The sequence below is a fragment of the Cynocephalus volans genome, chromosome 7 (genome assembly GCF_027409185.1).
Source record: "Cynocephalus volans isolate mCynVol1 chromosome 7, mCynVol1.pri, whole genome shotgun sequence".
In the NCBI taxonomy this organism is placed as follows: domain Eukaryota; kingdom Metazoa; phylum Chordata; class Mammalia; order Dermoptera; family Cynocephalidae; genus Cynocephalus; species Cynocephalus volans.
The window spans coordinates 146,577,496-146,593,493 of NC_084466.1; the positions used below are offsets into that span (position 1 = coordinate 146,577,496).

General features: G+C 49.6%; 1 protein-coding gene across 1 annotated transcript in view; it reads right to left on the bottom strand.

Annotated features, from left to right (window-relative positions):
* Positions 1–15,998, bottom strand: part of HSPA12A (heat shock protein family A (Hsp70) member 12A) — a 62,903-nt gene that overhangs the window by 5,764 nt on the left and 41,141 nt on the right. Inside the window, exons 6-9 of the mRNA XM_063102800.1 lie at positions 11,634–11,750; positions 4,727–4,898; positions 904–990; positions 202–306 (exon numbers count right to left, since the gene is read on the bottom strand). Coding sequence (XP_062958870.1) covers positions 202–306; positions 904–990; positions 4,727–4,898; positions 11,634–11,750 — 481 coding nt within the window. The remainder of the gene's footprint in view (positions 1–201; positions 307–903; positions 991–4,726; positions 4,899–11,633; positions 11,751–15,998) is intronic.

Sequence of the window (15,998 nt, forward strand, 5' to 3'; positions counted from 1 at the left end):
GCAGTGGTCTGTTTTGAAGAACATTTAATGTAAAGCATTTTGCTTTACAATTTCAAACAGGCATTAATGCTCTTTCCCGCCTACAATCCCACATACTGGTGGCACTGAGAGAATAAAGCGCTGACAGGAATCTGAAATGACTGGAATAGAACTGCCTGGAAACAGCTCGGGTATGAGAAAAGTCACCATGCAGTGGCTCACCTGTTGCTTTATACAGTTCCTTAAGGTGTCCCTCTGGTAACCGGATTTGATGAACTGTCAGGTCTACAGTGCCACCGCCACTGTCCACAACCACATACTTGTCACCTGGTACAAAAACAGTCATATTTTACATAGACCACTTGTCAACCCCATCTGAAACAAGCTGATGGGTGATAACTTGGCATACCCAGCTAAGTACCTTCCACACTTCTCATTTGTACCATGGTTTTGCTGGTTAGCAGCACAGCAAGTAATCCATGATGCAGAGAATACAATCATGTGTGCCCAGGAGGGCCAGCCAAGCATGGATGATGAAGAACCCAGATGAGCGACTCCTTAGGTCTAAAACACTCATGTCATACAGTGCTGCATACCTGGCACACACAAGTGGGCAACTTCCTGCCATGTGAATAGTGCCATAAATTTTATGGCACTATTCACATGGCAGGAAGTCTTGTGTATTTAACACAAGACTTACTCTGGAACTGGTGAGTTCCAGTCCCTACCTTTCTTCTGAAGAGTCTGCATGATTTTACAACATGCAAAATTACAGCTCCCAGAAGAGCTCTCCCTGTGTCAGTGTTCTTTAAAACCCACTGATTTTGAACATTTTTGAAAAGTGCAAAACAGACGAATGGGAATGCATTTTTGCTAGCAGCACAAAAACATCCAGCAAGAGCAAGGGATATTGAAGGACGCTACCTTCCTCCAGCTCGGACCAGATTTCTCCTATGACATTCTCCACCAAAAAGGTACGACTCTGCCGATTACGCCGGATGTGTTCCTTAGCTAGTGGCCAATGGAAAGAAAATGACGACAGGTAAGAAAGCACGAAAGAACAGACAGTCATCTACAGTCAGTGCAGGCAGCAGCATGAGGAAGTTTAGGGATGAAACATCTAGTGACACTTGATCAGAATGATTACACCAATACAATGTCGGGAATCGCAAAGCCAGCTCTCCCAGGAGAAGTAGCTGTTTCCACCAACCTCCATCTATCCATCTGCTTGGCAGCTTTGGACCACGCCCAGCTGAAAAGCTCACCTTGGTGAGATTCCTTTCCTCCAGTGATATTTTGCGGGGAATGAGTTAATAAAATCTGTTCCAGGGAGGAAGCTTTCTGCCAAACAGTCTGCAGTGCACTCAGTTAAACAATTTCACATCAAGTAACTTTGTCTGATACAAGGAATGTGGGGTATGTTTTCCTAATCTGGATCCTGGATAAATGGATCGAGAGCCATTTCCTTATCCTGCTGAAATCAATATGCTCTTCAGCCACCAGGTGGAGCATCTGAACCCGGCAAAGCCCTGCACTGCCGCCTTCTGAACACGGAGGGACAACCCCTGCTGGAGTCCACAGCCCTTGCTGGGGCTTGGGCTGCTGAGTGGCTGGGACACCTGTAAGGCAGAGAAGGCACAAATCACTGTCCTTATGTTCAGATGAGGAAATTAGGACAGGTGAGTTTAAGGGACTTGCGGTTCCCACAACTCTTGTCTTATAGCTTGAAATTAACCCTCAGACCACAGACCTTCATGCCTTTGAGATTTAACAGGGAAATTTGAAAAAGCAGACTAATGGAATGCTTGGAGATGAGAAGGTGCTGTGAAAGGGTACCTGGGAAGCAGCAGAGCACAGCCCAGGTGGGAATTTGAGCAAATCACTTAACCCCTCTGGGCCTCAGTTTCCTCATCCATAAAATGGGGATAATAACAGTAGGCCAAGTCCCTCATGGGCAGAGCAGGGACTGGTTCTCTAATGTAGTAATGTGTCCTCAGCACCCAGTGTGACAGCCAGCACACAGTAGGTGATAATGAAGACCAAGCACCTAGTATGAGAGCTGGTAGTCAACAAATGATAACCACTATAAATGATTTAGAGCAGCCCCCTGATGTTTCAGATGAAGGATCTGCTGCCCACCACTCTGCTGCCCCCTCCCCAACGTTTTTTTTTTTTAGTCCCTAAACTGGTGCTGCTGATTTTGAATCGCCGTACAAATCCCTCTGTTGCTGGTTATGCAATAAAGCACTCTCGACCCTCTAGCCTTTCAGCAACAAACACAGTGTTTGCAAGACAACTTCTCCCCTGGAGATTAGAATGGCAACTACCCAGGCTGCTCTAAGTTCTTCAGGGCCCGGTTTAGAGTAGAGAGGTAGGCATCCCCCAGGTAAAGAGTTCCCACAGGCCTGGGGAGGCTCCCCAAACTCGGGGCTTCTCTCCTTCTCTTCAGCACTGGCTCTAGATGAACTCATGTTACAGACCTTGAAGCAGGCATCTGATTTTCTAAATGATCTAGACAGCTAACAAAATGGCATTCATAAGAAACATCCAAGAGAGACTAATGAAACATGCTCTGAGCGCTCAAAAAATTATCCCATTTTTCAGGCAAATTAAGCCCAAGATTGTGAAAAATGTATCCTTTATTGATCTCATTAAATCCTTTAGGAGTAAAACAACACCGATGGCAAAGCCTGCCATGCCGGGAGCCCAGAGCCAGCTCCGCAGCTCTCCAGCGCGTCCCTGGGGCAAGCAGCTCAGGGGCTCCTGATGACGTAAGCCCTCGGCCTGGCTGCCCCCGACCGCGCCCACCCCCTTCTGGGAGAGACGTTCTCAGTGGTGCTGCTTCACTGCCCCTAGGAGGGGTGGTGGCCAATGACTTGAGGATTTTTAAAATCAAAAGACCCTCTGAGCACAGGGGGACAGCAGCTAATTCCACAAGCCACAGGACATAGACACAGAGCAGTGTGGGGTAGATATGACATGTTAAAGGAAAGAGAAACCCTAGGGGCCGGACTGTGGCTCACTTGGCAGAGTGCGGTGCTGATAACACCAAGGCCACGGATTCAGATCCTATATAGGGATGGCTGGTTAGCTCACTGGGTGAGCGTGGTGCTGACAACACCAAGTCAAGAGTTAAGATCCCCTTACCGGTCATCTTTTTAAAAAATTATAAAAATAAATAAAGGAAAGGAACCCCAAAGCTGAGCTCCCGGAGAAGGTCGTCATTGAAAAAAGGTTTCCCCCTAAAATGTGAGTGTTACACTTATAAAGTATTAAGAGCTATGCTACAATTGGCTAATTCTGACATGAATTTCTGTTTATGAACTAAGAATCACCTTGTAAGAAAAAAGCCCAGTCTTCCCTCTTTTTTCCAATGAAAACAATGAAGAAGGAAACTAATAAATACCTGGTCCTGAGTATTTAAAATGTTAACGCATTTGCTATATAAGAGTAACGACAGCCTTGGCATGCGAGGAGAGGCTGAGCATTGCCAAGAGAGGCTGAGCTTTGCCAGAAAAGGGCAAGTCCAGCCCCCAGATTTGGAGGGAAGCCTGTTTCCACTCATTCCGGGTAAATCACATCTCAGGCACTAACACAGCCACTGGCAGGAGGAGGCAGCAGCCTGATGACAAGTGAACCTTTGCCACTGCCTTATGGCTAAGGTTCACAGACTCCTAAATCCTGGGATTAAAATGCAGAGAGGTGGCCTCTGGGGCAGAGTTGCCTCTGTGAAAAGGAGCAGAAGACAGCCCAGTACCATCTGGACAGAAATGTGCATCTGCTCTGGGTGAGTCTGGGCCCAGTGCTTCAGAGAGCACAGAGATGGGCTTCAGGTGTGGGGACCAAGGAAAACCTGGGAACAAGTTTGTGAGGGGACAACTCAGTGACAATCCTCACTGATGTTTCCCTCTCATGGGGCCTTCTAGGGCAACCTGGGGGTGAGTTTCTGCCTCTAGCCCTCATCTGGGAACAAAGCAGAGCTCAGAGCTGGTGCACAGCACGCCCCCACCCCCAGCAGCGATCCCGATCAGTGCCCAGCCTCACGTGGGTACTTCAACCCTGACCTAGCTTGTCTGCAAACTCTGTAGCCCTGGACAGACCCCCAAAGCCCTAGAAACCCAGGAAAACAGTTCTAGAGACCAAGACAGTGACCAACTTGCATGCAAGTAACTATTAAAGAGAAAAAGCTCCTTAAAATACCCATCCTGGGTCTCCTCCCTAAGCAGGTGCACCTCCCCACAACTAAATGAGCATCACCCGGGTCAGGAAAAGTCAGTCCATTTCGTCTATATTTCAGACTCTCAGCTAAGACATATAATGAGCTCATCACACATGAAGTGGCCCGGTCAGTGAGTCAGCAATAAATCAACAGTCTTGATGGAGGTATTAATAACAGGCAAATGGGATTAGATTAAGAATCAGTTGACAGACAAGAAAGATTAAGAGCCTAGTAAAACGCAAGGCCAAGAACTGCTCTCAGGCATCCTTCAGGTGCTTGGAGAAAAGCCCCTCTGCCCCCTACACTTGGTGGGTGATAAACCAGGGTAACCACTGCTTAGTTTATGGGGTCCTTGGAGGGGCCAGGTAGGGGGGCTGAGCATGGAGGTGTTTACAGCCAACCTCCTCCTGGAGTATCTCGATTCTTCATCACAGCACTAAGTGCCTTTAAAAACGTCAGAGGCAGGGAAACACCCAGGAGTCAGAGTGGGAGAGAGCAGGAGGGAGGGGAGAGAGAGAGCAGAGGTACCCTGTGCAAACCCAGCTCCTACTGTGTCACTGCCGCTGTACCCATTGACCACCGCCTTGCTGCTCAGCTCGATCATCTGGTGTAGCCGCAGCTTCCGGCAGTAGATGGAGGCCGCCTCGGGCTCCAGGGCAATGAGGAGCTGCTCCGAGTTCTCAGGGGAAACCAGGCCCGCCTGGAAGACAGAAGCAGAAGCTGGGACCCAACTCCCTGGACAGGCCACTCAAAGGACACCCAGCCTGGGCTGACACCCCCAAGGAAGGGACACTAGTGCTCTGCTTTTTGGGGACATTCCCTACATAGGCCTCTGCAGAGCTTGACATCAGGTGGCACTGGGTACAAGGCCCCATCCAGGTACCCAAACTGTATAGTGGTCAAAGGAAATGCACAAGCACCCTCAGGAAATGCAAGGCTCTCTGGCCACGGGGCCTCTTGCACTTGGGGCTTGCTTGGAGGGAGTCAGGGAGAGTATGGACTGTGGGGTGCAGATGGGGTTCTACATGCAAGAGGTGGAGGGACAGAGTAGTGAAGGTCCCAAAGCTTTGAAAACCATCAGAGGATAGAAGGTAGATGATCTGTTTCCAGTTACAATGGGCTCCATGGTCTGAGCGAGAGGGAGCAAAGCCCACCCATTGGTGACCTCTGAAACAAACAGGACATTGCCAGAGCTCAGCTAGGCAAGCATTTGGTTCTGCTCTCCATGAATCTGACCTCTTATCTCCAGAGCTCTGGGACGGTTCCCGCTATTGCCTGCTGGGAGTGACACATGAGCAGCGGCTGCAGGAGGAAGCCCCTCCTGGAATCCCACATCATCCTTCGTTTTCTATAGTGTGGATTGAAAGTCAGCTGGCAAGGTATCTTATTCAAAGTCGTTATCCCTTCAATAGTTTTTATTATACATATATATTACACATAATAGTAAATATCCCTTTACTAACTCGGTCCCCAAGTTCCCATCTGTGGCTTCTAACTGCAAACATTTGGGACCTCGACCTGCAGTAGGTAGAAATGCTTCTGCCCTGTGACATCTGACCTGTCCCAGTCACAGCTCCTCCAGGCCTTAAGAAGGGCTCCTCCTCCAGCCCAGGAGGCCCGGGGAGCAACCCTTCTGAGGATGCTCAGAGAAATGAGCCTGGCTTGGCCTTGACCCAGGTCTCTGCCCACCTCCCATGGCCTGGAGCTGGAGCAGGAGGTCTCACTTGCTTGGGGAAGCTCTCCAGACATGCAGCGTTTCCTTGGTTGCCAGCAGGATGGAAGACAGAAGCACACTTGGTCCCTGTCACAACTGTGCTTGCTGTCTTTGTTGCCATTTCTTAGGGGATCTCAGGGTGCTGCCTTCGTCCCACACCCACTTTTGAGGAAGTCCCCCAGTTCTACACCAGACCCTTGAGGTTCAGTGGATTCTTCTTGTAGACCAGGGACAGGAGGTCTCCTAACATCACACATGCACAAGTAACCTCCCACCAGGATGAGCCAGCTCACAGTCATGGGCGAAGGGGCTTAGGAGGATTGATTATTGGGCAAGGAGGGAAGGAGAATTCAGGTTAGAATATTAGAAATTCAAAGGATCTTCAAGGCATTCACTTTATGTAGAAAAAAGCCAGGGCCCAGAGAGGTAGGGTGACCAACTGTTCCAGTTTGCCCAGGACAGAGGGATTTCCCGGGACCTGAGACTTTCTGTGCTAAAACCAGCACAGTCTTGCTCAAAGGTATCCAACCTGTAAGTGGCAGAGACAGCCAGTCGCAGGTCTGGTACCTTGCAGACCAGCACTCTCGAATCCACCTGCAGCTCTCCTGCTCTCAGTAACTACAGTCACTGGGGGAGCTTCTAACACTCCCTCCTGAGCTGGTTAAAAGGTACGATCTCTTTACCCATTTGCTCCAGGACAGTATCAGATGACACGCTGCCTCAACAGGCAGTCAGAAAGTTCTCCATAGTAACCACACCCAAAGTAAACCCAACTGATTAATTGATTATGTCTTAGTGAGACACTACCAGCAGGCAGGTGACTAAAATGCCTCACTTTGCTAGTACCAAATGCCTCACAAGTGGTAGAAACCCTTCTGGAAGATTGACTTCACAGGCCAGATGAGAACCATGCCTGTGTCCTGCACTGTCCACAGTGAACAGCCCCTGCCCAATTGCCTGGTGCCCTTGGCTATGCCAACCATGTGGGCAGTGTCTATGCCCATTGGCTCTGTCCGTAGATCAAAAAGGCTAGGTCTGCCCCTATGTGACATCAGTCAACAGGCCACTGACTCGGATGCATGCAAAGATTTTCCACTGCTCCCTACTCAAGTGGTTTAAGGTTCCCTTTCCCCCAGCTTCACTTTCTCCCGTGGTCACATTAGACATCCTTAGCACAAAGGTTAAATCCTTAGCTGAAGGTCAAAGTGCGCAGTGAAAGAGGACATGGGTCACACACATGAAGTACCATCAGGAATGGTGAAACCTCTAAGCCTTAATCCCAAGGGTCCCAGCAAAAAAAAAAATCCAAAATAAGATCAAGAGGAACCCCTTCTAAAGGATAGCTTGTGTGTTGATTTTTCCACTTTTATGAGGTTGCAGATCCAGGGCCTCATAGAAGCGTAGGAGCGAACAGGGCCAGCTGCCGCAAAATGGGGTGAGGAAGGACAGACTTGGTACAGAGAAGCAGCTGGGCCTCTCTGCGTAAGATTCTCTTCCAAAGTCTAGAAATTAAACTCAGGGGATGGCAGGGAAGCAGAGCCCTACAGTGGGGCCCCAGGACTCAGTGGGAAGGAAGAAAGGCAAAGACTCCACCAACTCAAAAGCCACATGACTATCATCATGTCCCATGGGATGTCACTCCACCAGGTGGGATTTGCAGCAGAAAGGCCCCCACATGGCCAACAAGAGCAACAGGGTCCTGGGACATGACTGTGGTGGCTGGGAGGGGAGACAGAAGAGCGGCACAGAAGCTCGTCATTCACTCCCCATGCCTCTCCTGAGATCCCGAGCAGGAGCTGACTTAGATGGGAAATCTTTACATGGAAAATCAAATCAAGTGCAGAGGAAGGAAGGGTCTTGAGTAAAATTATCTGACTCGAGGCCATCCAAGCATGCCTGGTGTGTGGTGACAGTTCAGCAGGATGGTCCCCAGCTGGGATGCCTCCATATCCTGAAGACATTCGGGCTGACCTGAGTCTGCCCCAAGCATCATGGGCTGTACCCTCGGGGGAAGCCTTCCACTTGTCCCTTCCCAGCTGTGCTGCCCTCGGCTCCACAGCAAAGTCTTTGACCCATTTCCACAAGGGGCTCCCCACTATACCTGGGAGAGGATACAGATGGGGAGCGGAGGTAAAGGGGACCCCACTCCAGAGGTGAGGAAAAGGCGAGGTGAGAGAGGGGCCCGGGCAGTGTCTGGGAGGCCCAGGACAAAGTGACCACACTTCTTTGCTTGAACCAGACTATCATGTTCCCCAGCGGCAGTGAGGGGCTCTGTCCCTACCAGCAAACTCCTATGGAGGCCACCAAGGAGAGCTGAGGAGAGAGGGACAGAGGAGGCAGCTGGCTCTGTACAAATTCCAGCTCCCAGGATGCCTAGATCTGCTTGTGGACTCCAAGAAAAGGAGGAAATGCAAAAGAATCGCCCAGACTCTCAAAAACCCAGATGTCTTTATCTCTCAGCAGGAGGACCCAGTGCCCGGAAGTATAGGCTTTGTTTCTGCACCAACGCCTGCAGTCACTCTCAACAGAAGTCCTCTGGCCCTGCAGCCCTCAGGAGACCTGTGGGTCTGTTTGCTGCAATTAGGCCAGGGTCAGCTGGAGCAGAACACTTTCGCTCTGCCTTTGGAGCTGGCACCTCACGGTTAAAACTGTGATGTGAGCTTTCCCTCCACTGGGGTCCCCGCAGCACTTAACATAGCCTGTCTCCAACTACACAGATGGTGCAGACATGTCTGGCCTCTCCTGCAAGATGGTGTGTATTTTAAGGGCAACAGCCAGGTCTTCCTGCCCCATAGCACACAGTAGGTGCTCAGGAGGGAGCTGCTGAATGAGAGAGTGGACCATTGCCTCCAGTCAGCCTCTATTCTGTAGTTTCCTGGCCCTCGTCTCTGCTGAACTTGAAGCAAGCATTCCACAGGCGTGACCTGGGGGTTCTACAAACACAAAGTGTCTGAACTCAGAACATGCCGCCCCACTGGACTCCTCCAAGAATCTGGGGCAGTGGGAGCCCCATCATAGCAGCTTTTAGGAGCCCTCCTTTGTGATCACCTGCTCCACCCAGAGGAGGTGAGAAAAGCGCACTCCAGGGAGGCCCAAGGAAGTGGTGCTCACACCGACGACCCCGCTCCCGGGCCCTCCTCCTCTGCCCTGCAGTCGCCTGGGAAATCTGCCAAGGGACTGTGTCTGCGGCTGAGAAAGATGGCCAGACTAGTTAAGTGCTCTGCTGGCCTGTCGTCGGGCTACGAACCAGCTACAGCTGCACCAGTTCTGGGCGTTAGGCAGTTTTGTTTTTCCAGATGTGATTACTTTTCACTACAGCTTGTTCAGAAAGGGATGCAACTGCAAGCTGTGTCCCCGTGTTAGACAAGATCACCATACATGTGGGAGCATCACTTATTTAACAGGTTTCTGGAACCTACTAGAGTTACACATTTTAGGCAAAATGCCTTTAGAAATGAACTGGACTATTTCCTACCCACGACCCCCCCAGATGCAGTGAAACTACCTCCTGGTTCTCAATCTTTTCTAAAGGCCTCAGAAGAGGGATCAGCTGTTCTTTCTGCTGCCATCTTTTCACTGAACGCTCTTAAAGGGTCTAAAGGTGTCTCGAGTCTGAGAATTATAAAAGATAGAGATTTAACCCATTTCTTCAAAAGCACTTGACACCAGATATGTTTCAGGAGTTTCACAGATGAAACTGTCTGTGCACACTGCCCTGCAGCCCTCATGGGCAGCGAGTCATAGACCATCCAAGCCAAGGCCCCGAACTCAGAGCTGCCTCTCACGATGCCAGATGCTCCCAGAGCATCATCCCACAGCTCTGCTTCCAGGCCTCTTTCTCCTCCATCTGTCAGGTGGGAGGTTGAAGCTCAGCCCCCACATGACTGTCCCCTGGACTTGTGCTCAGGAAGCCTCTGATAAGCCTCCATCCAGCTCTTCTGCCTGGAGTCAGGCAGATAGGATGCCCTTTGGGTGGAAGGGTTGGTGGCAGTCACCACATTGTAGAAGGAAACAAATATCCTCCTGATTAAATAAATACCCTTCCCATAGATGGATGCCTGGTGAGCACTCCCAGAAGGTCCCACAGCCCTGACAAACTGACCAGTCACTGCACCTCTTTCTTTTTCAGGCTAAAAATAAGAATTGACCTTTGACGGGTCAAACGTTTGTCACTGAAATCTTCCTGTGGGCTGGGAAATGACAGTCACAACTGTGAATCTTGAATATCCTTCCTGGGAAAAACTCAGAACGCAGGGCTGTGTCTTCACAGACAGTGGTGACCCAATGTCCCACCTTTGGGCAGTGCCTGAAGGGTGACTCTGTGAAAAAGTTTCATGATGCCCAGGGTTTCTGTGAACAGCTAAAGTGCATTTTTTCTCTTCCTTTTTACAGAACGTGTCTCTTTCTGGAACTTCCACCCTCTTCCTTCATCCCTATAAAAACAAATCTATTTTTGGCAGCACGAGCCAGATTCTCACGCTGCACAGAGGAAGGGAAGGGGAGAGCGTCAGGGGACGGGGCGCTCCCACCCTTGACCGTGTGTAAGTTGAACTCTGCATGCTGCTTGGAGTAAAGCCCTGAGCAAGCGCTGAACACAATTCATGACGCTAAGGTTCCTGTGGCCATTTTACTATATTCTGTGGCCCAGGGTTGATTCTGTGGGTGTTTTTTAAAGAAAGGCTCACACATATGGCCACAAACTCAACACCAGAGCTATATCTCCTGGGAAAGGTGGGCAGGATGTCTCCTGAGAGGCAAGATGTGGACAAGAGGACATACCCTGGTGACCTGCCACAGCCCAGCCCTCAGGTTTAAGACTCATAAAACTGACTCTCAGCACACAGAGGGTTGACCCAGTCCCCAAGGGTGGGTTTTCATACAGCCAGCGGTTTAGGTACAACAGGCACCAGCTCTGTCCCAGGGATCAGAACTGCAGGCCAGTACAGCCAACCATTCTTGCCAGGAAGTCAGAGCCTTATGGATGCCTGTCACGGCACACACTGTCTGCAAACAGTGTGAGAGCTGGAGGCCATGAGGGTCTGTGGCACCAAGGGGACCCCAGTGCCCATGAGGGCTGGGCTGGCCATCAGTGCTGGAGTACTCTGTCTTCATGGTGACACACACCTGCCATTGGCTGGCACACTGCTTGGCCACATCACTGTCCTCCTGCAGTGACAGCCACCTCTTCACCCCCTCTGTGGTGCCCTAGTGCTCTCTGCATGGCTCATACAGTGAAGTGCACAGAAGACAGTCGTATTTCCTTTAATCCCTGCAGATATGCAGTTTTCAGCCCTCATGCCAAGCTGAAATGGCCAGTTCATAGCCAAAGTCCTCATCTTTATTCCTGTCTTATTCAAATAGTCTTGTTTCCTAATCCTTTTCCTCAAGGTTCTCACTTCCATTCACCCATAGAGAAATGTCTCCGAACCCCAGCTTGAAATCCTAGCCCTGGAGAATCTACAGTGGAAATTCAACTCGGAAATGCATAAAGCCACAAAGAAAACCAAGCCCAGCTCCTGTCTGGACTGACCCCCGATTTCTCCCCCAGGAGGAAGCTAAGGAATGGGAAGGCTACTTGCTCCCCATGCCCCACCCCCACCCCCAGCCATGGGAGCCTATCCACTGCCTCCTAAGGAGGCCTGTGAATGCTGGGGGGGCTACGGTCACCACTGTGGGCATCTTGAGTCCTTCTCCTCCGGCCCCCACCCTTTCCACACTCACCTGGTAGGCAGCTTGTCTCATGAACTGCTTGGCAGGCTGTTTCCAGATGGCAGGCACCGTGATGACCCATCTGACATCAGAGTTCTCGAACTCTGAACCCGCCTGGTCACTCAGCTCCTAAAGTCATGGAAAATAAATGCAGCAGGTCAGCAGCATAGCTGGTCCCCGGGTACACACCTCCTGTGGCTTCACTGCGAATCCAGGCTTCCCACCACCTCTTTACTTTTGCAGGGGCAGCTGGCCAGTGTAGGGATCTCAACCCGAGACCTTGGAATTACTAGCACCAGGCTCTCCCAAGTGAGCTAACCAGCCAGCCTCGCCACCAACTCTTGAAGTGTCTATTCTGTAGCCTCCTGAACGTATCAGCTTCAGGGAGCATGCATCTGTTTTCTGAACATTCAGCAAGTGGGGAGCTCCAGCTCCTCTCACTCACTGAATGTGACTACAGCAGGAGAGAGGTGCATCAGAGGAAATCTTTTTGGCCACTTCCTAGTCATGTGACTTTGGACAAGTGGCAACCTCTCGGACCTCAGATTCCTTATCTGTACAATGGGTATAATGATACCCAACTCACAGGTGGATGAGAGGGTTGATAACTTACTGAGAACTTACCATGTGTCACTGCCTTATTAAGCAGTTTGCACACCTTATCTCTATTTACCCATTCGAGAATTCTTTTAGGAAGGGATTAGAATTGTGCCCCTTTTCTACAGATGAGAATACTAAGACTTAGGTTGCTCAGTACTTTTTGACCAATGTACAGCTGGCAAAGCCTGGATTTTGACCCAGATCCAGGTCTATATTGACTCTAAAGGCCAAGGTCTTAACTAAACTGTTAGGTGTGGTCTTGTATCTAGAACAGTGCTGGGCGCACATTGGTAATGATTAACAACTGGGGGCAGCTGTCATCATAGCTGTCATCACTGGCACGTACCTCACTGCAAGTCCAGCACCGAAGGGAAGTTTTCCTGACAGAATGGGAAGGATATGAACGACATGACCTAACCAAGAACCAAGCTGCCCTTAGCTTTTGGTTAAGGTTAAACCACATCAGTGGGGCCCATGTGGGTAAATGGGAAGGGTGGAAGCATCAGAGGTTTCCATCTGGTCCATGTAGACAAAATATGTCACTGCAATACTTCTCAGACTCAGTATTCCCATCTGTAAACTGGGGACAATAAAACTAACCCACAGCATCAGAGGTGAAATTAAATAAAAACACACATGGAATGCCTGGCCCAAAGAAGACCTCTGATGAATGCTAGTTGCTTCTTTCCTTCCCTCTGCCCCCAATGTCACGTTCACCAGACAAATCTGAAATCAAACCTAAACACACATGAAGGCTCCTCTGCATTTTTTTTCCTGATGATGTCTCGTTTTCCCTATTATTTCAAATAGTTGTCTTGGATCTGACCCACCCTCTCACGGAACTAACTTCCTCTTTGATCAATAAACTTCTTTTTTTGCCTTTTAAATTTTTTTTAAATTTTCAATTGGGGTAAAAATGTACGTACCATAAAATTTATCATCTTGACCATTTTTAAGTGTATAGTTCAATATACATTCAGTAAACTTTTTAAAAACATGTTTTTAAAAACACATCTGCTTTGGTCCAACATAAAGCACCCATTTTTCAATCATAATATTTTATTTCCTTGCAGGTCTGCACTGGGATTTAAAAAGCAGGTGAGCGGTGTGACGTGTGCAGAGGATTCTGAGCACAACGCAGATCACCCGGCGGGCTGTTTTAAACTCCTCAAACAGGAAAAGGGCTCAAAACACGAATGACTTCCTTGGATTGTCTGGAAAGTTTAGAGGAGCAGTTTGCTCCCCAGTGGGTAGAGAACATCTTGGAAGGAAAGGCACCTGATATGAAGTGAGGATCTCATTGTGTCGAGCACTTTCCTGGCATCCTTTCTTGAGTGACCAGACAGCTTCATTGATGTGTTTCTCAGACACTCCACTTTCGTAGATAGTCTACCTTAGCTTATTCTGTTCAGCATGTAATAATCTCCTCCCTTTGCATCCACCGGTCCCTAAAACACCAGCCAGCCCCTTGTGAAGGGCCGGTTCCTATACATCTCCCCAAACAGCTTTTTCTTATGGAACCTATTCAGGGCATGTTCCTGCTGGGAGAAGCAGCTACCTCTGAAAAGGCAGGTGCCGGAAACTTCCCTAGAGCCTCTGGCTGAGCTGAGGAGTTCACAACCAACCACCACGCTCCTTTCCTCCTGGCAAACTTGAAACACAAGCCAACGTCACAGACTTTCTCAAGTCCTAAATTTTCCCCTGGGTCCCCATGGCTCCTCTTCCTCACCCAGGGGCTCCTGAGCACTCTGCCTCTCTCCGTTCCTTCACGTGCTCTCAGACTTGCCTTGACACCCACAGACACACCTCACATGGTGCCTGGGCCACAGCACTGAGCCCCGTCCCTCTGCCATCTTTGATCTTCTGGCTGACGCAGGGCCACCTGTGTGCTCCTGCCCTCTGCTTTTCTGCGACCTGGAATGATGGGCTCTCCCCTTTTCCAGTTCCAAGCAGGCCTTGGGCTGGTCACCACCATCCTGAACACAAACCAGCCCCCTTCCCCCTCCCATGCCCCTCCCTCTCCTTCCCCTTTCTGGTGGGATCATTTCTTCCCAGGACCCACTCCTTCCCATCCTCAGCCCCCCAGCTTCTTGGTTGTCATGTTCCCTGAATGACCCCACCATGTTCAGAGCCTCATGCACCTTCTTCAGGACTTGAGTCAGCTGCTTCCACCTGGCTCCCCCAACCCTGCAGGTTCTTAGGACCCCTGGAGTCTCCCTCCCCCATGCTATGGTCTGACCATGTCTCCAAAATGCATGTGTTGGAAACTTAATCCCCAATGCAGCAGTGCAGGGAGGTGGGGCCTAATGGGAGCTATTTAGGTCATGAGAGATCTGCCTCATGAATGAATTAATGCCAGTATAAAAAAGGCTTATGGGAGTGAGTTTGCTCTCTTTCTGACACGTGAGGACACAGCATTCATCCCCTCCAGAGGATGCAGCATTCAAGGCTCCATCTTGGTAGCAGAGAACAAGCCCTCACCAGACACCAAACCTGCCAGCATTTTGATCTTGGACTTCCCAGACTCCAGAACCATGAGACACAAATTTCTATTCTTTATAAATTACCCAGTCTGTGGTATTCTGTTATAGCAGCACAACAGACTAAGACACTCTGACACTACCCCATGACCATGTCATTCCCCTACCAGAAATCCTTTGATGGCCCCAAGAACTTCTTGCCCAGGAAGAAGTTCCTTAGCTTGGCATTCACGGCTCTGCACAGTCTCATCCTGAGCTCAGTGTTCTGGCTCTCTCCTCCAGCCATGCCCATTTTCCACTCCCAGCTGCTTGCTTCCTGGAGCTGTTTGCTACGCTTCCAGTCCCCTTGTGCCATTCCATCAGCTTCAAGTACCCACCCTCCAGTTGCTGCCGTGAAACCTCGCCCCAGCCCACTTCCTGCAGGGAGCCTTCCCTGACGCTCCCCACTGGACAGTGTCTCTGCCTCCACCAACACCCAGAGTTACCCCCTTGCAACCCTGACCACACACTGCTGTATGCTGTGCTGATCTCTACACTGCTGCAACTTGTGTAGGATCTGGTACACAAAAGGTACTCAAAAAAACAAACAAAAAAGGTACTTGAATGGACGAAAGTAGTATCATATTCTCACTTCTTCCTTGAGTCTCTCTGACCTTATTTCTAGAATTCACTAAATTTCTTCTAGTGACCATATCATACAAATGCATTTGAAGTTCCCACTTCTTTTTGGATAAAGCTCAGTACATCAGGACTCTTTAATCATCTGATATACACCCACTCATTGCAATGCCTTTAAGAGGAGACCCTGAGTAGACAGCCATATTTCACTCCAAAATTAGCAGTTTGTGGCATCCTGAGCCATCATGGTCACAAGTACCTTTACAATCCAAGGGTACTTACCCTACCAGCTTCCTCCATAGGGTCTGGTGTGGGCATAGAGTAGGAGAAATAGCAGCCACCGTTTACCAAGGGTTTACTATACATCAGGTCCCGAGGGAGGCACTTCATGTCCAATATTTCATTTAATATCATGCAACCCACAAGGTATGGTTACCTGCTCCACTCTTCAGCTTAGAAGTGGGTATCAGAGAGATTAAGTACCTTGCCCGAGATCGCACAAATGCTAAATGTATCTCCTGTCTCTGTTTTTTCTACTGCAAAATAATTCACATATCATAAAATTCACCCTTTTAAAGTGTACAATTCAGTGGGTTTTAGTGTAGTCACAAGATTGTCCAACCCACCCCACTATCTAACTTCGTCATCTCCAAAAGAAACTCATTCCCTTTAGCAGTCA